General features: G+C 43.4%; 1 protein-coding gene across 10 annotated transcripts in view; it reads right to left on the bottom strand.

Moving 5' to 3' along the window:
- The window catches only part of tdrd9 (tudor domain containing 9), a 173002-nt gene that overhangs the window by 125051 nt on the left and 27030 nt on the right, over nucleotides 1-20921 (bottom strand). For all 10 annotated transcript variants that reach the window (XM_070879282.1, XM_070879279.1, XM_070879278.1 and 7 more), the window contains exons 2-6: nucleotides 20674-20774; nucleotides 17087-17247; nucleotides 11845-12066; nucleotides 7276-7398; nucleotides 627-707 (exon numbers count right to left, since the gene is read on the bottom strand). In XM_070879282.1, coding sequence (XP_070735383.1) covers nucleotides 627-707; nucleotides 7276-7398; nucleotides 11845-12066; nucleotides 17087-17247; nucleotides 20674-20774 — 688 coding nt within the window. The remainder of the gene's footprint in view (nucleotides 1-626; nucleotides 708-7275; nucleotides 7399-11844; nucleotides 12067-17086; nucleotides 17248-20673; nucleotides 20775-20921) is intronic.

Raw genomic sequence — 20921 nt, forward strand, 5'->3', positions numbered from 1 at the left:
CGCTGGTGTTGGGCAGAACACCAGGAGAATTCCCCTGCTACTCTTAAAATAGTGTCGTGGAAGTGTTAATTTCCGCCCGAGAGGCCAGATAGGACCTTGGTGCAACGCATCATCCAATAGACAGCAGCACTTCCTCGATACTACACTGAAATGCCAACCTAGATTATGTGCTCAACTCGCTGAAATGGGGCTTGACCCCCGACCCTCTGACTCAAGAGGCAAAAGTGTTACCACTGAGCTAAGGCTGACACTGCAGTATGATTACGAGTTGCCACATGTCACACACCAGGCTGGGGAGGAAAAAAAAACAGACCCTTAACAATTGTGTGTTCTCCTCTGGTTGCTCACATAAAATTGTTCCATGCCTGGTCAATCCATCTGCTACACATGTAAAAGATATTTTACAACTTTAAATAAAATGTGCTGTATTTTTTTTTAAACTGTATTTTTGAAATTGATTTGTTTTGTCTTAAAACACTCCTGTGAAGCTCCTAGGGACGTTATACTACGTTAAAAGTGCTATATAAATACAAGTTGTGGTTGTAGATGCTGCACAGATTAAAGTAGTGCAAGTAGTAAAGTTATCCACTGACAGCATTTGTTTAAACATTGTATCAAATACTCACCTTAATAAACCGAGAATTAGTACGTAGAAGCTTACGGACAACCAGCAACAGAAAATCCATTTCTTCCGTACGCTCATGGACCTAGACATGACAACAATAATCAGTCACAGAGCAGTTCAACTTTGCTATCACACGTCAACTTCATTTAATCCTGAATAAAAAAGAATTTTGTTGTATTGTTATGTCGGTCGGTATTGAAACACAACATGCACCCATTTACCCATTAACAGTAATTGAATCCAAAAGATCAGTAACATTCTGTAATACATATGCTTTTAATTTTGATGTAAAGAGCTTTAAGAGCATTCATCAGGAAACCAGTTTATTTGCTTTCCCCTGCCAAATTTTACCCCCATTTTCCCCAAAGGTACAGGAGCCGAAATTGCCCCCCTTTTTAATGCCCATTACTGCCTCTTCGAGCGGATAGGCCTCACCGACCGGGGAGCAGACGGATTGGCCGACCAGTCCAAAATTGCCCCCGGGCACACACCGATCCCCTTCCGACTGGCGGTGACCCCCTTTCCGACCCCCGCGGGACAACTTCCCGCGGGAGTGGCACCATCACTGGTCGGTGCCACTAACAGCTTTCTCCTGCGGGAAGCTGTGCGTGGCTGGGCGGCACATCCGCCCTTAAAGGGGAGGGCGCACTGCCAGTGCCTCCATTTTATTTTAATTGTCAGCCGACTCCAAAGGTCGGCCAGACAATGTTGGCGGCCCGGCCAAACCCGTGGCGACCAGACAGCCCGCCACCCCTTCGGTGGCAGGCCGCTGGCCCGGCCGAAACCCTCCCTGGTGGCCCAGTGGGCCCAACTAAACTTACTGCAGAGCTTGCAGCGGCCCTCCCCTTTAACTGAAGGGGAGGGACGTTGTGATAAGTCATCGCGCCGTTGATGACTCGGAGCGACGGCCGCTCCAATCCAAAGACACTTCCGCCCTGCAGCTGATCGGAACACCGGTCCGAGCAAAAAAAAACAAACAAAGCTGAAGTGCTCACGTCTCTGCCCCATGGATTGGGGAGGAGAAAAAAAAAAGACAAAACTGGGGAGTGCGCCACTTTTTCATCCGGGGGGGGGGGGGACGATTTCGGCCCCACAGACTCTTGCCTGATTTCGTAAGCGCGAGCAACTTTCCAGTATCTCACTCCCAATGAGCCTCAGTAGGCTATATAACTGTGGGTAACTTAGCCAAGCCTAATCCTCTCTTCACATAATGTCCAGCAAGAGTGAGTGATTAGTAATAAGAGGAAACCCTAGCTGAATTTTTTCAATCCCTAACCCAGGGACACCAAGGCTAATTGTAGCATCCCAAGTGCTGCCCAAGCAGAGATCACCTAACGCAGCACAGGTCAGAGACAAATCCTGGGACATACGGGTCGGAATTTTAAGTTGGAGGTGGGAAGGGCGCGGCGGGGATGTGCTAGAAAATGGTCAGGAAATCTGGAATATCAGTTTCCCGCAAGCCCTGCCGAATTTAACGGCAAGGCCTGATTAACATTTCAAAGCTCCTTTTTATGCTTGCCGCCAGCCAGATGGAAAGGCGGTTTGTGGGCAGGTAGGCCTGCGGCACTAGGTCGCAGAAAGGAGGGTGGGTGGGATCAGAGGGTGCGGGGGGGTGGGGATCGTTGGAGACGGAGAAGCCCTGGGGAATGTGAACCGTATCCGGAGGAGGATGGGGCTGTAGGGACAAGGCCAGGAAGACGATCAAGGGGCAAAGGGAGGAAATCGGATCAGAGGCCTCAGGGGGTGGTTTGGGGGAGGGGAGGAGGCAGGGACACTGTTTCCAGCAGCTAAGTGGAAAGGCACTTACCTCCTGGATCCTTGCCTTGCTTTAGCTGATGGGTTCCCCGAGGCCTGGTAAACTCGACCAGCTAGAGTTAAATTTGTAACAGTGGATAACCATGAAACACACCAGCCTCCTTATAACATTTAAATGGATGACTCACCTCCTGCGAGCAGGTTGGCTGCATACCCACAGTCCCACCTCCAATAAAACCGCAAGTGGGTGGGTTGGAGTCAGGATTCAGTTTTTAACTCTTCAACCTCCCACCCGACCCCAACCCACCTGTTTTGACATTAATTCCCGCCACTGTCTTTGCAACTTATTACCACACCATTCACTGCACATGCTCCCCATCAGGTAGTTAGGAAACAGTTGGAAATCATTTAATCTTTCAAAAAATGGATTTATTTTTGAAAAACAAAATAAACCATGGTAACAATGGTTTACAGATCAAAATTAGTCCTAATGAGCTGCACAGCTGAAACATATACAGTGGTAATCAAGGTGCACATAGAAAATCATGGTTTCTAAGGACATCCACCTATGAACCGAGATAAAAGGAAATACTCCACAGAAGTGTGACGGTGTAGCTCTCCTGATGGCGAAGTGGGTAAATACACCACTTGAATGTAGTACTAGACATACAAACCAGAGGGGCCCCAGATTCAGTCGCCCATATACTGAGCTTACCATGGACAGTGTCAGGAGGATTACAGTTTACCTCAGAACCCTTAGCCAATGAAAAAGGAAGAAAAGCAACAACAATTAGCCAAGGTTCCCACTGCTGATCATGATCCCTGCTACAAATTGCACATGCATGTCAGATGAGTAATGGATCAGGCTCATCCGTGATGCCTTGTACACTTAAATACCTTGTGAACTATTGGTGCTTGGGGCCATCCATGGATAAACAGCCACTTCGACACGATACTGAAAATTTGTGAGCCCTGTGAAATCATACCCCAAAATGAATCAGCACCTTCAACATTACAGGGGAAGGAGGGAAAGGAGTCACTGGTGCAAGAAGTCTATAGGCTCCTCAACGGTAACTACACTGTAGGACAAGAGTATAAATCAAGAAATAATGGAGGCTTGCAAGAAAGGCGCGGCAATATTATGGGCGATTTTAACCTTCATACTGACTGGACAAATCAAATTGGCAAAAGTAGCCTTGAAGAAGAGTTCATAGAGTGTATGTGGGATGGTTTCTTGGAACAATACATTGTGGTACCAACCAGGGAGCAAACTATTTTAGATCTGGTAATGTGTAACGAGTCTGGATTAATTAATGATCTCGTAGTGAAAGATCCTCTTGGGAAGAGTCATCACAGCATGGTAGAATTTCAAATTCAGTTTGAGGGCAAGAAATCTAGGTCTCAAACTAGTGTCCTGAACTTAAATAAAGGCATTATAAAGATATGAAGGCAGAGTTGGCTAAAGTGGACTGGGAAAATAGATTAAAGGGTAAGATGATAGATATGCAGTGGCAAACATTTAAGGAGATATTTCATAACTCTCAGCAAAGATATATTGCAGTGAGAAAGAAAGACTAAGAGAAGGATGAACCATCCGTGGTTAACGAAGGAAGTAAAAGATGGTATCAAATTGAAAACAAAGGCATACAGTGTTGTGAAGAATAGTGGCAGGCCAGAGGATTGCGAATTTTTCTCAGAAACCAGTAAAGAACAAAAAGAGAGATGATTGTTTGAGAGTAAACTAGCAAGAAATATAAAATCAGACCGTACGAGCTTCTACAGGTATATAAAAAGGAAGAGTGTAGCTAAAATAAACGTTGGTCCCCTAGAGGATGAGACTGGGGAACTAATAATGGGAAACAGGGAAAGGGCAGAGACTTTGAACAAATATTTTGTATCGGTCTTCACGGTAGAAGACACTAAAGGCATCCCAATAATTGGTAATCAAGGGGCTTTTGGGAGGGGAAGAACTTAAAACAATCAGAGAAAAAGTAGTCTGGGAAGTTACAATGGCCAGGATAAGGCAACTCATCACAGATAATGGGCAAAAAGGGTCCATTGTTAATCAATGTGAACTCGTTAACATTAGATCAGATATGAAGTGGTCAGTGATCAAGTCGTTACCTGGATGAGATAACCTCAAGAGACGGGAAACCAGAACAATAGAAAGCCAGGAAGCCCCAGACCGGTTGGAAGCGAAACGCCATCATTTGACTCAAGATAGGAAGCCTCGAAACAAGGAAAAAATTTTATTCGGCCAGAAAAGGCAAACAAACTAGGAATATAAAAGGGGACCGTGTGGCCACATATCGCTCTCTCTTGTTTCACCCCGACAAGAACCGAGTACCCCGTCTGGGACGGAGAGAAGGAACCAGTACGGAACCGGAAGAGACACATTTTCACCAGGAGAAGCAACGAGTAAGCCAACGAATCGGTGAGCATCACCCCCGCCCACGCATCTTTAAGATCACAGCCACTGTGTGAGAAGGTGTAGTGTGTTCTCCCAACGAAGGGTTTTAGTGGGGAGGTTTTGCTGCAACAACCATAGGGGTACGCCGAGCCGGTCGGTACAGATTCAGGGGGTACACTGTGGATCCGAGCAGAGGGTTTAGACGTTGGGTACTTTGCAATAGGGACGGTTTAGACACACCAGGTATTGTATTGTACTACATAGTCACTGTTTACTTGTTTTGCCGTGTTGAGGTAGTTTTAATAAAGCATTACCGGTTGAGACCGAGGTATTTGTCCATGACTCATTCATCTGTTCAGTGCAGTAATCACTCCCAGGTCTAGAACTATTGTAATGTGGGGGTGCATCGAAAACACCCAAGGGAAACACTTACAGGTTTTAAAAAAAGTGGCTGCAGAGATAATGGATACATTGGTTGTAATCTACCAAAATTCCCTGGATTCTGGAGGGGTCCGAGCAGATTGGAAAACCGCAAATGTAACATTCCTATTTAAAGGAAACTATAGACTAGTTAGCCTAACATCGGTCATTGGGGAAATGCTGGAGTCCATTATTAAGGAAGTAGGAGCAGAACATTTAGAAAATCATAATACAGTCAAGCAGAGTCAGCATGGTTTTATGAAAGGGAAATCATGTTTTGACAAATTTGCTGGAGTTCTTTGAGGATGTAACGAGCAGGGTGGATAAAGGAGAACTAGTCGATATCGTGTATTTGGATTTCCAGAAAGCATTCGATAAGGTGCCACATAAAAGGTTACTGCACAAGATAAGAGCTCACGGGGTAATATATCAGCATGGATACCAGAGGACTGGCTAACTAACAGAAAACAGAGAGTTGGGAAAAATGGGTCATTTTCAAGTTGGCAAACTGTAATCAGTGGGGTGCCACAGGGATTAGTGCTGGGGCCTCTACTATTTACAATCTATATTAATGACTTGGATGAAGGGGCAGAGTGTAATGTAGCCAAATTTGCTGATGATACAAAGATAGGTGGGAAAGCAAGTTGTGAGGAGGATGCAAAGAATCTGCAAAGAAATATAGATAGGCTAAATGAGTGGGCAAAAATTTGGCAGATGGAGTATAATGTGGAAAAATGAGAGGTTATCCACTTTGGTAGGAAAAATAAAAAAGCAAATTATTATTTAAATGGGGAGAGATTACAAAATGCTGTGGTGCAGAGGGATCTGGGGGTCCTTTGTACATGAAACACAAAAGGTTAGCATGCAAGTACAGCAAGTAATTAGGAAGGCAAATGGAATGTTGGCCTTTATTACAAGAGGGATGGAGTATAAAAGTCAGGAAGACCTGCTACAACTGTACAGGGCACACCTGAATTACTGCATACAGCTTTGGTCTCCTTATTTAGGAGGGATATACTTGGAGGCAGTTCAGAGAAGGTTCACGAGGTTGATTCCTGAGATGAAGGGGTTGTCTTATGAAGAAAGGTTGAGCAGGTTGGGCCTATACTCCTTGGAGTTAAGAAGAATGAGAGGTGATCTTATTGAAATGAAAAGATTCTGAGGGGGTACGACAGGGTAGAAGCAGAGAAGATGTTTCCCCTCGTGGGGTAATCTAGAAGTAAGGGGCATAGTTTCAGAATAAGCGGTCGCTCATTTAAAACGGAAATGAGGAGGAATTTCTTCTCAGAGGGTCGTGAATCTTTGGAATTCTCTACCCCAGAGAGCTGTGGAGGCTGGTTCACTAAATATACTTAAGGTGTAGGTAGACAGATTTTTGAACAATAAGAGAGTCAAGGGTTATGGGTTGCAGCAGGGAAGTGGAGTTGAGGTAAGGATCAGATCAGCCATGATCTTGTTGAATAGAGGAGCAGGCTCGAGGGGCCAAATGGCCTACTCCTGCTCCTATTTCTTATGATCTTACAGGGGATGAAAGAGGAAATAACTTAGAAATATAAAAATGCTGGATCCATCACAATGTCCTTCAAAGTAGTTGGCGCATTAATCCTCCCACAAAGTGGTAATTCCAGTAAATAAACAAAAGGTTATGGAAGAGAGGAAATGGCATGGAATGGTACCACTATTACCACCAAGGGAGGGAGCAGTCCAGTTAATACATGGCAAACATCTTTCTCAAAGGGTCTGAATCTGTGTCGCCAAGTTTTGTCCAATTTCCTTAGGTAAACATGCATTTTTGCTGGGATAATGTCAAGTACTGGACAGACCACAGGTTCAGTACAAAATACATTCACATCCACAGAACCAAACCTCCTGTTATCCAATCATAAAGTTGCATTAAGATTCGCTGTATAAAAGATTACAACATAGCCTATTTGCAGAGAAAGGATATCATGGGTGATCAATGTAGAGATACAAAAAATTAAGAATGTAACAGCATGTAAACAGTGCAACATAAAATCATGCTTCAACATTTACTTCATGAGAAAGTTGATAAGAAATACCCTACTTCATCAATGAAGATGTGCGTAAATTCAGTCAGGCATTTTGCATTGACAATTTTTTGAAGTAGAACGCCTGTTGTCATATAAGTTAGTTGTGTGTCTGTACCAGCTTCTTTCTCTAATCCAACCTTAGTTCAAGAACAAAAAAAACTCATCAAATTATTGAAGAAAGTAATAAGACATTAGGATTATTGTAGCAAAATAATTACTTAACATTAACTGATATAATAGGATAATCTAAAAGTTACATAAGAACATAAATAGGAACAGGAAGAGGCCACGCTGCCCCTCGAGCCTGCTCCACCATTCAGTAAGATCGTGGCTGATCTGATCATGGACTCAGCTCCACTTCCCTGCCCGCTCCCCATAACCCCTTGTCGTTTAAGAAACTGTCTATTTCTGCCTTAAATGTATTCAATGTCCCAGCTTCCACAGCTCTCTGAAGCAGCAAATTCCACAGATTTACAACCCTCTGAAAGAAGAAATTTCTCCTCATCTCTGTTTTAAATAGGCGGCCCCTTATTCTGAGATCGTGCTCTCTAGTTCTAGTCTCCCCCATTAGTGGAAACATCCTCTCTGCATCCACCTTGTCAAGCCCCCTCATAATCTTCTACGTTTCGTAAGATCACCTCCCATTCTTCTGAATTCCAATGAGTAGAGGCCCAACCTACTCAACCTTTCCTCATAAGTCAACCCCCTCATCTCCGGAATCAACCGAGTGAACCTTCTCTGAACTGCCTCCAAAGCAAGTATATCCTTTCGTAAATATGGAAATCAAAACTGCACACAGTATTCCAGGTGTGGCTTCAATACCCTGTGTAGCTGTCGCAAGACTTCCCTGCTTTTATACTCCATCCCCTTTGCAATAAAGGCCAAGATTCCATTGGCCTTCCTGATCACTTGCTGTACCTGCATACTAACCTTTTGTTTCTCATGCACAAGTACCCCCAGATCCCGCTGTACTTCAACACTTGGCAATCTTTCTCCATTTAAATAATAACTTGCTCTTTGATCTTTTTTTCTGCATGACTTCACACTTTTCAACATTATACTCCATCTGCCAAATTTTTGCCCACTCGCTTAGCCTGTCTATGTCCTTTTGCAGATTTGTGTGTGTCCTCCTCACACATTGCTTTTCCTCCCATCTTTGTATCATCAGCAAACTTGGCTACGTTACACTCAGTCCCTTCTTCCATGTCGTTAATATAGATTATAAATAGTTGGGGTCCCAGCACTGATCCATGCGGCACCCACTAGTTACTGGTTGCCAACCAGAGAATGAACCATTTATCTCGACTCTCTGTTCGTTAGTCAATCTTCGATCCATGCTAATATATTACCCCCAACCCCGTGAACTTTTATCTTGTGCAGTAACCTTTTATGTGGCATATATGTTAACAAAGATGCATCCAAATGTTATTAAAAATCATATCACTGCAAGCACTTTTTGTCTGTGCTGCTGGACCCGTGTTACATTTTTGTTGCACGTTTTACGCCAATTGCCTTTTCTTCACCCCCGCCTCCCAGTATTATAATTTCCTACATCTGTATTTAATATGGGTTTTGCCACAGTAAACTTGAATTGAAATGCAGAGAAGTTATGTTAAACTTGTATAGAAGCTTGGTTAGACAACACTTGGGAGTACTGTGCAGTTCCGGTTCTCTAATTACAAAAAGGATTTGAGGCACTGGAGAAGGTACAAGAAAGATTTGCAAGGCTGATACCAGAATCGAGGGGTTATAACTGTCAGGAAACACTGAAGCAGCTGGAAGAGAGAAGGCTGAGGGGTGCCACCTATTAGAAGTCTTGAAAATTATGAAGGGGTCTAATAGGGTAGATGTAGTGATGTTTTCACTTGTGGGAGTGTCTAAAACTAGGAGACATATTAGATAGTTACTAATAAATCCACGAAGAAATTCAGGAGAAATTTCTTTAACTAGAGTGGTTAGAATGTGGAACTTGCTGCCACCACCTGGATTGGTTGAGGCAAATAATAGATGCATTTGAGAGAAGTACATGAGCAAGAAAGAGATGGGGGGCCGAAATTCAGGCACACCAGAATCTGGTTCATCGACTATTTCTTGCCTGGTTTAACCGCCGCATGGGAAGAGGTCGCCTCTTGACCAATATTCAGGTCTTTGTCGTTTTTTTTCTGACAAGACTGAAAGTCGGTCATAATGGGGGCGGAAGTGCAGCGGTAAGTCCTTGTGAGGGTCGGGACCAAGTCTCCACCGCTGTCACTCAGTGGCGGAGCGGTGGTAACATCATTGCGCGTGTGTGTCACCACGTCTCTCCCCTCATTTAAAAAAGGAGAGAAGCGGTGATTCTGTTGGTTCGGTCACCAGGGAGGGTTTTAACCAGGCCGGGCCAGCGGCCTGGCACCCAACAGGGGGTGCCAGGCTGCCTGTTAGCGGCCCGGCTGAACCCGGGGCAATAATTACTCAGCCGATTTGGAAGTCGGCTGGCAAAAATAAAGACATGCTGGCCGCGGCAGTGCGCCCTCCCCTTGAATGACCGCCGCATTGCCATGGTTCACAGACAAGAAACCAGGTGCACCGACAGAAAAAGCTGTCGGGGGCACCGTGTGGCGGAGCAAAGAATTTTTTAAGGGAGATTTGGCAGTGTGCGCTTTGATGTCGCACTTGCGGCGGTCGGCAGCAGAGGGGCGAAAGTGGGGACGGGCCGAAAAATTCCTGAGCTGAATTTGGGTAGTGGCAGCCAATAGACTGCAACGCAGCGGCCACTCGATTACGCCGAATGGCTGCCGCAAGATGGCGGTAATGGGCCTTATCCGGACCCTGAATTTCGGCACCAGGATATGCTGATAGGGTTACATGAAGTAGGATAAGAGTAGGCTCGTATGAAGCATAAACACCGGTATAGACCAGTTGGACCAAATGGCCTGTTTCTGTGCTGTAAACTCTATGTAATTCTATGCAAAGCTAAACTTGTCACGCTATAATTATACAATCTGACTACTGCGTGGCTTCGCAGTCAGAGTGTTTTCAGAGCCTCACTTTCTGAAAAATTTCAGAACCTTTATCAGAACATAAGAACATGTTTTTTGTTCAGGAGAGTGACAATATTAACATTACTGAAAGTTGGTAAGTCACCTGATCCAGATGGGAGGGGCGGGGGAGAAAGTACAAGTGATTGAGAGAATGGGAAGGGAACCCAAAAGGATCACCTATTACCCCCAACTAACACCCCAAATGCAGCCTGCAGCCATTGGTGGTGTTGGATAATAGTTTTGGGTGAATGTCAGAGATCAGCATAGAAAGGGTTAATCAGCAATACTATAGTTAGTGTAATACTATTACAATAACACAAAAAACTAATAAGTTTTTTATTATTGTAACTGTGTAAAAGTTTTTTTTAAATAACATAATGTAGTTTTAGCTCAATGTTTTGAAACAGCTAATCAATGGTTGTGACAGCTGGAACATAGCCTACCTAGAAACGCTGAAGTTGGATGTATGAAAGGAGTCTGTGGACATGTACGTAGGATGGCTACTTGAGTTGAGTAGCCTTCAGAAGGGGAAAGAATATACTTGGTCAAAGGTAGTTCATGTTTACTAGTGCTAATTGTAGCAACCAACAGTGAAAAGGTTCTACCAGTTCAGGCAAGTGTGATATGGGAAATGTTGGGAAAGAAAAAAAGTTATAGCAGAGATGTCACATAGCTGTGATAAGCAAGGGTATAGGAGAGAGAGAGAGAGAGAGAGAGAGAGAGAGAGAGAGAATCTACAACGAGACAGTGAGCTACAAAAAATCGTCCACAGATGAATGAAGACTGTGGTTGGCAGAGTTCCCAGAACAGGATTATTCACGGAATTCCGTTGCTATGGCTGCCAGCAGAAATTTAGCAGTGTTCTCTTACTGCTGTGGTCATGTTGCTGCATTGCTGGTACTTGAAGTCGGTCAAAAATAAAAATTACATTGATTAAAAATATACATGCGTCAGGCCCAAAACATATTTAGGTACATATCATTTTAGCCAACATTGGCTCCTTTCTCCACTACATCACCTGTAAGTAAACTTTGATGCCAAGGGTAAATATTGCACGACATCTTGTATGCAGTATTTAAAATAACAATCTCTACAATCTTACGTAAGCACAAGGATATAGGTTATCAGGGAAAATGAATTTTTGCAGTAGCCGCTTAGTTGGATATCATTATGCAAAGCAAATCATGGTTATTTTGGACATCCGCTAATAAAAATCATTACTTTTACTGAAGGAACTCTGATCAATAAACTAGGTTTTTGGAATAAACTCTTCTTTAGAAAAAAAACTATCAAAAGGTGTTAAGTAAATTTGTACATTCTTGAAGTTTACGTGTTATTTTTCACAAAAATGGAGAAGATAAATTTAAATACTTGCAAGCAGCATGGGCGGCAAGGTGAGTCATTTTAAAAATAACTTATTGAATGTCTTTTATACAAAAGTAGTCAACTTTAATCAGTCACAGAACAAGGTTTCAAAAGATAATTTTTTAAGCAACATAAAAAATAGCAAAACTACAAAGTACAATGTAATCTTTACGAAGAGTGCCAGAAATATTAACATACCTGATACCCAACCAAGCCTCCTATAGACAAACGACGTTCTTTACAGATCCAGCGTGCAATACTGATTGCTCCAATTTTTCGTGGCTGCGTTACTACAATATTGCAAAATGCAGGTTTTTTTAAGTAGTATTCGAGAATATATTGAGGCAGTTGTGTACTCTTACCACTACCAGTAGCACCTTGGACGATGATGACAGAATTATTTTCAATGAGATTAACCAGCTGTAATTACAAAATAAAAGCTCAAATATATACATAAAACAATCAAAAAAATCTTAGGCACAAGCAGATATGGTAAAGTAGTGGATGTTTCTGGGCTAGAAATCCAGAGGTTTGCACTAATAATCTGGAGAACGCAAGTTCAGAGATCCCACCATTGAGAATTTGAATTCAGTTTTTAAAAAATAAATCTGGAATTAAAAGGTAGTCATCAGTAAAGCACAGAGGATAAGCAACACTTTCCTACTCTGGACATACCCATCAATAGTATATCCAATATATATAATTGAATATTCAAGCTAATTGTAATTGAAACCTGACGAAATGGAACAACTTCAAAATCTCTACTCTGCACATTCAGGGAAATAAAGAACGTGTACACTAGCACACAGAAAGTGAGATAATGCCAGGTTGTTGAAAAAAAACTGGTTCACTGGTATCCTATTAGGAACAGAAACCTGCGTTCTTATCCGGTCTGGCCATTATATGACTCCAGTCCAACACCAATGTGACTGACTCGGAAATGCCTTTCAAGCCACTCAGTTGTATCAAACCAGGGCAACTAGGGATGAGCAATAAATGCCTGCCTTGCCAATGACACCCACATCTTGAGAATGAATACAAAATAAAAGTACCTCCTACTTAACTATACTCCTTTACATTTATGCATTTGACTAGTAGCCGAAGAGTTTAAGATTTGAGTGGAATCAGCGATCCTGTGCGCAAATTGTGCCCAAAATTACAACTAGCTGTAAGTAGTGATTTTTTTGGTTCAAGATTCTGCTCAATCATTTGCAAATCGCCAAACATATACTCTTCCATGAACCAGCGCAATGGGGCAGTGTTTGAGAACATAATTTTTGGAAAAAAATTGCATTAATAAATATTCCAACACATTTAAGAGTGGTAACCTGGTGCAGTTTTATTAATACAGCTGATAGAGTTCATCACAAAAAAAAAATCAGAAATATGGCAGACAACCGGTTTAGCCATTCACCGCCAGATCTGCCTGGACCACATAAACAACAATGTGCATTTATATAGTGCCTTTAACGTAGTGAAACGTTCCAAGGCGCTTCACAGCAGTATTTAGATTAAAAATTTGACACCGAGCCACATAAGTAGAAATTAGCACAGATAACCAAAAGCTTGGTCAAAGAGTTAGGTTTTAAGAAGCGTCTTGAAAGAGGAAAGAGAGGTAAGCGAGGCAGAAAAATTTAGGCAGGGAGTTCCAAAGCATGGGGCCTAGACAACAGCAGGCACAGCCACCAATGGTAGAGCGATTATAATCAGGAATGCTCAAGAGGGTAGAATTAGAGGAGCGCAGACATCTCCAGGGGGTGGGGGGGGGGGGGGGGGTTGGATGTTGTGGAGCTGGAGGAGATTACAGAGATAGGGAGGGGTGAGACTATGGAGGATTTGAAAACAAGGATGAAAATTTTGAAATTCAGGCATTGCTCAAGGATTGTTTTTTTTTGGCGAGTGATGATGACGGCAGATTTGAGGGAGAGGGGGGACAGTACCTGAGGAGAGAGAACTGATAACAAATGTCAGCTAACGTGGGAGCTAGAAAAGGAAATTGGGTAGTCAGCAGTTTGGTGGCAAGAGGGTCAAGGGAGCAGGAAGTGGATCTCATGGACAGGATGAGCTCAGAAAGGTCATGAGGAGAGATCGGACAGAAACGGGAGAAAGATGGAAGGTCAAGGCTAGGGCAGGTGGCTTCCTTAGAGGACGTTTGGCCCAGTGGGTTAGGGGAAGGAAGTGAAGAGGCGGCCCAACGGATGGTCTCAATCTTGGAGACAAAGAAGTCAATGAGTTGCTCACACTTATTGTCGAAGGCGAGGGTGGAGACTGGGGAAGAAGGGTTTAAAAAGACGGTTAGCAGTGGAGAATAGAAGTAGTGGTTTATCTTTACAGTCCAGAATGATTTTGGAATAGTGAGCAATTTTGGCAGACGAGAGAGCAGGACCCAATAGTGCTTTACGTGGTCCGATTCTGGAAAGCATGATCGGGTTATACTCTTGTCTGCCAAAACTGCTTACTATTCCAGAATCATTCTGGAATGCAAAGATAAACCCCGGCTTCTATTCTCTACTGCTAGCCGCCTTCTTAAACCCCTCTCCCTCATCTCCTCCGACAACAATTGTGAGGATGCTCATGGATCTCTGTCTCGAAGATTGAGACCATCCACTCAGCTGCCTCCGCCATTTCGCTTTCCTTCCCCTAGCCCACCGCGTCAAACTTACTCGAGGGTTCCCCCCTGCCCTAGCCCTGAACTCACATCTTTCTCCAGTTTCTCTCCGATCTCCCCTCATGACCTATCCACACACATCTTGTCCATGAGACCCACAGCCTGCCCCCACAACCCTATTCCCACTCAACTGCTTACCACCCAACTTCCTTAATATTAACTGTTCTCTCTACTCAGGTACTGTCCCCTTCTCCCTCAAACCTGCAGTCATCACCTGTCTCCTCAAAACAACAATCCTTGACCCCCTCCATCCTTCAAAATCCCTTTCTTTTCCAAAGTCCTTGAACGTGTTGTTGCCTCCCAAATCTGTGCCCATCTTTCCCGCAACTCCATGTTTGAATCCCTCCATTGAGGTTTCCGCCCCTGCCACAGCACCGAAACGGCTCTCAAGATCACAAATGACATCCTTGGAGAGCCGTTTCGGTACAGTGGCGGGGCGGAAACTTGATTGGAGGAATTCAAACATTGAGTTACGGGAAAGATGGGCACGGATGTGGGAGGCCACAACACATTCAAGGATTGAGAGCAAAGGGAGGTTGGAGGTGGGGCGCTAATTTGCAAGGATGGAGGAGGTCTAGGGTTGTTTTTTGAGGAGAGGGTGATGACATCCTTCGTGACTGTGACAAAGGTAAACTTTCTCTCCTCGTCCTTCTTGACTTGTCTGCAGCTTTTGACACAGCTGACCACTCCATCCTACTCCAACACCTCTCCACCACTGTCTAGCTGGGTGGGACTGCACTCGCCTGGTTCCATTCTTATCTATCTAATCGTAGCCAGAGAATCACCTGCAATGGCTTCTCTTCCTGCTCCTGCATCGCTACCTCTGGTGTGTCCCAAAGATCTATCCTTGGCCACCTTCCATTTCTCATTTACATGCTGCCCCTTGGCAACATCATCCGAAAACACAGCGTCAGGTTCCACATGTACGCTGACAACACCCAGCTCTACCTCAATCACTTCTCTCGACCCCGCCACAGTCTCCAAATTGTCAGACTGCTTGTCCGACATCCAGTAGTGGTGGAGCAGGAATTTTCTCCAATTGAATATTGGGAAGACTGAAGCCATTGTTTTTGGTTCCCGCCACAAACTCTGTTCCCTAGCCACTGAAACCATCCTTCTCCCAAACATCTGTCTGAGGCTGAACCTCACTGTTCATAGTTGACTACATATTGAGCTTCAGACCACATATTTGCGGCATAAGACCACCTATTTCCACCTCCGTAACATGACCCTTCTCCGCCCTTGCCTCAGCTTATCCGCTGCTGAAACTCTCATCCATGCCTTTTTTACCTCTAGACTTGACTAAGCCAACGTACTCCTGGCTGGTCTCCCAGATTCTACCCTACGTAAACTTGGTCATCCAAAACTCGGCTGCCCGTTTCCTAACTCGCACCAAGTCCCGTTCACCCATCACACCCCTGTGCTCGCTGACCTACAGTGGCTCCTGGTTAAGCAACGCCTCAATTTCAAAATTCTCATCCTGGTTTTCAAATCCCTCCCTGGCTTCGCCCCTCCCTATCTCTAATCTCCTTCAGCTTCACAACTCCATGAGATTTCTGCAATCCTCTAATTCTGCCCTCTCTTGAGCATTATAATCGCTCAACCATTGGTAGCTCTGCCTTCTGTTGTCTAGGCCCCAAGCTCTGGAACTCCCTGTCTAAACCTCTCTGCCTCTTTCCTCCTTTAAGACGCTCCTTAAAACCATACCTCTTTGACCAAGCTTTTGGTCATCTCCCCTAATTTCTCCTTATGTGACTCAAGTGTCAATTTTTTTAAATCTTATAACACTCCCATGAAGCACCTTGTGACATTTTATAGGCGCGATATAAATACAAGTTGTTGATCAGTGTCTAATCCACCACCTGTGAGTAACCTGATTTTAAATCACTTAAAATTACTTCAAAAACTATATAGAACCATTTACTAGTTTCATTGGTGTACAGTAGTCAGTTTCTTCGCACATTAAAAAAAATGAAGTTTTAAAAAATGTGCCTATTAGTGTCCCCTCACCTTAAAAAAACCAAACAGCTTGGTCTTAATAGCCTCCATGAAGTTCCACAAACGGGTGCAATTAGCAGAAACTCAATGGTGATTCATTCGATCTGGGAGCGGGGCCAGTTTTGTGGACAGGACCAGCTTATTTATTTATTTATTTTTAAAACTAGTGCAAATGATCGCAGAATTTGCAGTGGACGTAATTTTCACTAAAATTCCACACTCTAACCACTCCCTGGGTAAAGAAGATTTTTCAGATTCTTCCCTGTGTCAGAGAGGCCTCCACTCACAGCCACATCCCCCACCTCTCACCCGCGCTTTACGGTCTCTTCGCACAGCCGCACCTTATGTGCTTTACATTATAATACACACAACAAAACCCAGGAATAACATCCACTCAATTATAACATTTTTTGAATCAGAATACTCAGTACTTTGGCTATTATTTAAGAGAAGGTGTTGCATAAAAGACTGATAAATGTTATGGTCTTGACAAAAAAGTAACTTACAACAAAGGTGATTGGATTAGACACTGATTAACAACAACAACTTGTATTTATATAGCGCCTTTAATGTAGTAAAACATCCCAAGGAGCTTCACAGGAGTGTTGTAAGTGTCTAAAGCCACATTGGGAGAAACATGGGGAGATGACCAAAAGCTTGGTTATAATTGAAATCGAGGCGTTGTTTGCAATTAGATCTGCTTATTCATATGCTCAACATTTCCTTATGGCATAGTAACTGGAATAAGTAGCACAAACTGAAGAGCATTCCTACCAGTTCTCTATATTTTGTAATTGGCAGTTCTGGGTTGCTGTAGGCTGCCACTTCTACATTAGTTATTGTCTTTAAAGTGGGAAGAATAGGTCTTGAGGTTCGAGGGGAAATGCTAGGAAGGTCTTCATCATCAACCTTTTCCAACAGGCTGTTGTCTGCATCTGGAAGACATGGAATGTTTAATTTAAAAACTCTGATGTTTAAAAGTAAGTTTGCTTAAATGTAAACAATATTTTATGCTTTAGTTAATCAGATTCAAAATGCATATCAAATTTAAGGAAAGTATGATTAAATTGTACAGCAAAGTCAGTCCTTTCTTATTTAATAATTGGTCACCATACCATTACTCACCAAGGATCTAAATTACACAGAATAATGAGAAATATAAAACCAAACAGCAGTTAGCCATAATAAACACACAAAACTGCAAATAATTAATTTCAGACAATCTACAATTTTTTGTTTAAATTAACTCTGGATACATTGGGGTATCTTACCACCCAGGCATATAACTGGTGATGCAGATCAGCCGCACATTATAAAGACGTCTTGTATTCAGGAGTGCCCCATATTGCCCAATATCCAATCATTAGATAGCATAACTTGGGGCGTAACAACACTTCAGATGCTTTGTCAGAATCCTAATCCACTTTTCCAAGCTCTTCTGTTGTGAATCTAATCCCTTGAGATATGCATTTAAATCAACAGTAACATAAGAGGCTCAATTGCCAATATAAATCAAGAGATCCAGAACTCAGTGGGTTTGTCTGTGGAATAGACTTTAACTTAGGCATGAGATAAACAAAGTATCTGGAGTGCACTTGAATCATAACACAAGTCCTCCAGACAAAAATGTATTTAGTCACACTAAGTTAATAGAACACATTGCAATGGCAATGTTCAGATTTTTGTTTAATGGTGGTAAGGGGAAGGATTGGGGGAAACTCAAGTGAAAAGAAGAGGATGTTTTGAACGTAGAGGGATCGAGCAGCCCTAAGCCTGAGAATCGCATGAAATTGTGAAACATCCTAAAATGTAAAAGAAAAACACACAGGGTGTCACAATTTTCTACGTCTCACTCAAAGATCCAGATTGGATACTTAAAAGGTACAGTGATGAGGCGGCTAGGTATTGGGGGAGGTCCACGATCAGGCAAAGAATTGAGGCTTTGGGACAAGTTAGATGAACTAAGGGTGAAAAACAATAGGAGAAAGAAATTTTCACTTTTCAAATAAAATCTTAGAGAATGAGGGAAGGCAAAAAAGCTTCCAAGTGGAGAAAGTAAAACTGTAACTGAATACCTGGAAATAAGACAAAGGCTCTACAGTGCCACAAGTGGTGTTAAAACAGAGCCACGAGAGAAGAGGCACAAAAATACAACCACGAGTAGGATGATGTAATTACAGAGTGACAAGTTTATGTGGAATTTTTCATTTTAAATGTGGACATAGCAATTTATAACGGAAAAGTGACAAAAGCACAACAAACTTGGTCACAGGAAATTAGGTTTTGTAGGCAGGAAGTAAATGCAGATGCAAGATTTTAAACATATTTAAGATATAGATTCAAAGTTCAGAGATCTCAAATTAATTTTGCAATATTTTCAAGGATTTTTCCAGCAGTCATCTATCTTTATTTTGCAAACTACAGCGTCATGCTGAAAAGGGGTGTGCACATTCTACAATTTAATTGGTGCTTTCTATGCAAGTGTAGATCTTGGATACTAAAAAATGCTTATTTGCAGGTCAGTCTGGATTTATGATCCTGGTAGGATAATGCATCGCTGAAATACATCAAATATAAAATATTTTTAGGCTTCAGTTTTTTTTTGACAAGTATTCGCTGTAATCGTGACCATCTTCAAGAAAGGGAAAGTCATCGCAAGAATCCTCAATCACCACCTCCCAGTGGCTGAAGAGCTCCTTCAGAGTCACAATGCGGATTCTTCCCACTAAGGGGCACAATGGACACAATCTTCACGTGTCAAATTCAAGAAAAATGCAGGGAGCAGCACCAGCCTCTGTACATGGCCTTCTTTGACCTCTCAAAAGCCTTCAACACTGTCAACCGGAACGGATTATGGAGTGTCCTCTTCAAATTTGGCTGCCCTCAAAAGTTCATCATGATCCTCCGCATGTTTCACGATGACATGCAAGCCGTGATCCTGGCCAACAGATCTACCACAGACCCAATACACGTGCGGACCGGGATCAAGCAAGGTTGTGTCATCGCACAAACACTCTTCTCGATCTTCCTTGCTGCAATGCTCCATCTCACCCTCAATAAGCTGGAGTGGAGCTAATCTACAGAACAAACGGGAAACTATTCAACCTCCGTTGCCTCCAGTCCAGATCCAAGGACATCCCATCCTCTGTCTTTCAATTGCAGTATGCAGACGACACTTGCGTTTGCGCACAATCGGAGGTCGAACTCTAAACCATCATCAACACCTTCACGGAACCATACAAGAGTATGGGCCTTACACTAAATCTCCGCAAGATGAAGGTTCTCTACCAACCTGCCCCGCCACACAGTACTGCTCCCTGATTATCAAGATCCATGATGCGGCCTTTGAAAACATAGACCATTTTCCATACCCTCGGGAGCCTACTGTCAACAAGGGTAGACGTCGACGACGAAGTCCAACAATGCCTTGTGTGCCAGTGCAGCCTTCGGTCACCTGAGGAAGAGGGCATTTGAAGACCAGGACCTCAAACCCGGCACCAACCTCATGCGTCTACAGAGCAGTAATGATACCCGTCGTCCTATTTGCCTCAGCGACATGGACTATGTACAGCAGGCACCTCAAAGCACTGGAGATGTACCACCAACGCTGCCTCCGCAAGATCCTGCAAATCCATTGGCAGGATGGGCACACCAACGTCATTGTTCTTGCTCAGGCCAACATCCCCAGCATCAAAGCATTGACCACGCTCTTACTTGATCCAGAGGTAGCATGCCTGACACGAGACTCCCAAAACAAGCGCTTTACTCAGAGCTTCAACACAGCAAGCGCGCCCCAGGTGGGTAGAGGGAAACGCTTCAAAGACATCCTCAAAGCCTTGAAAAAGTGCAACAACCCCACCGACACCTGGGAATCCCTGGCCCAAGACCGCTCAAAGCGGAGGAGAAGCATCTGGAAAGGCGCAGAACAAGAGTCTCTTCGCCGGGAGCACGTGGAAGTCAAGCGCAAACAGCGGAAGGAACGCACGATAACCCATGCACCTCACCTACCTGTCCCTCCAACCACCATTGCCCCCCCCGCCATGACAGAGACTGTAGGTCCCGCATTGGACTTATCAGTCACCTGAGAACTCATTAATGTGGAAGCAAGTCATCCTCAACTCGAAGGGACTGCCCAAGAAGAAAATTATAAATATTCTGGCTGCCAGATGGCTGCTCAGCACTTTTCACAAATACATACTATTCAATCTAGGACTTTGTATAAAAAGAGTCACCTGTATCAGCTGCTGTTCTGGCTGAAATAATGTAGGTTTACCGTAACATTACTGATTTGCAGTGTAGTTCAACTCTAATCTCTTATTTATCAGGACTTTTGTCAGTTACACAATCCATTTCCATCGTACCTGCTTCAGGAAAAGCCTCCCTGAGAGAGGTTGGTTGCTCCTTTTGATCGCTAGAGCTGTTCCCATCTTTGACATTGGTCACCTGCTCTTCTAATTCACAGCTGAAATAAACAAAAAGTTTGTTAATGTTCAAATATTTCTTCCAAGTGTTAACTTTGCAATTCTTAATTTAAACTTCGAGACAGATGAGTTTCAAAACATCACTAGTCATTGCACAAGAGAATATTCAAACATATATTCTTTCCATA

This window comes from Pristiophorus japonicus, chromosome 4, assembly GCF_044704955.1.
Source record: "Pristiophorus japonicus isolate sPriJap1 chromosome 4, sPriJap1.hap1, whole genome shotgun sequence".
In the NCBI taxonomy this organism is placed as follows: Eukaryota; Metazoa; Chordata; class Chondrichthyes; family Pristiophoridae; genus Pristiophorus; species Pristiophorus japonicus.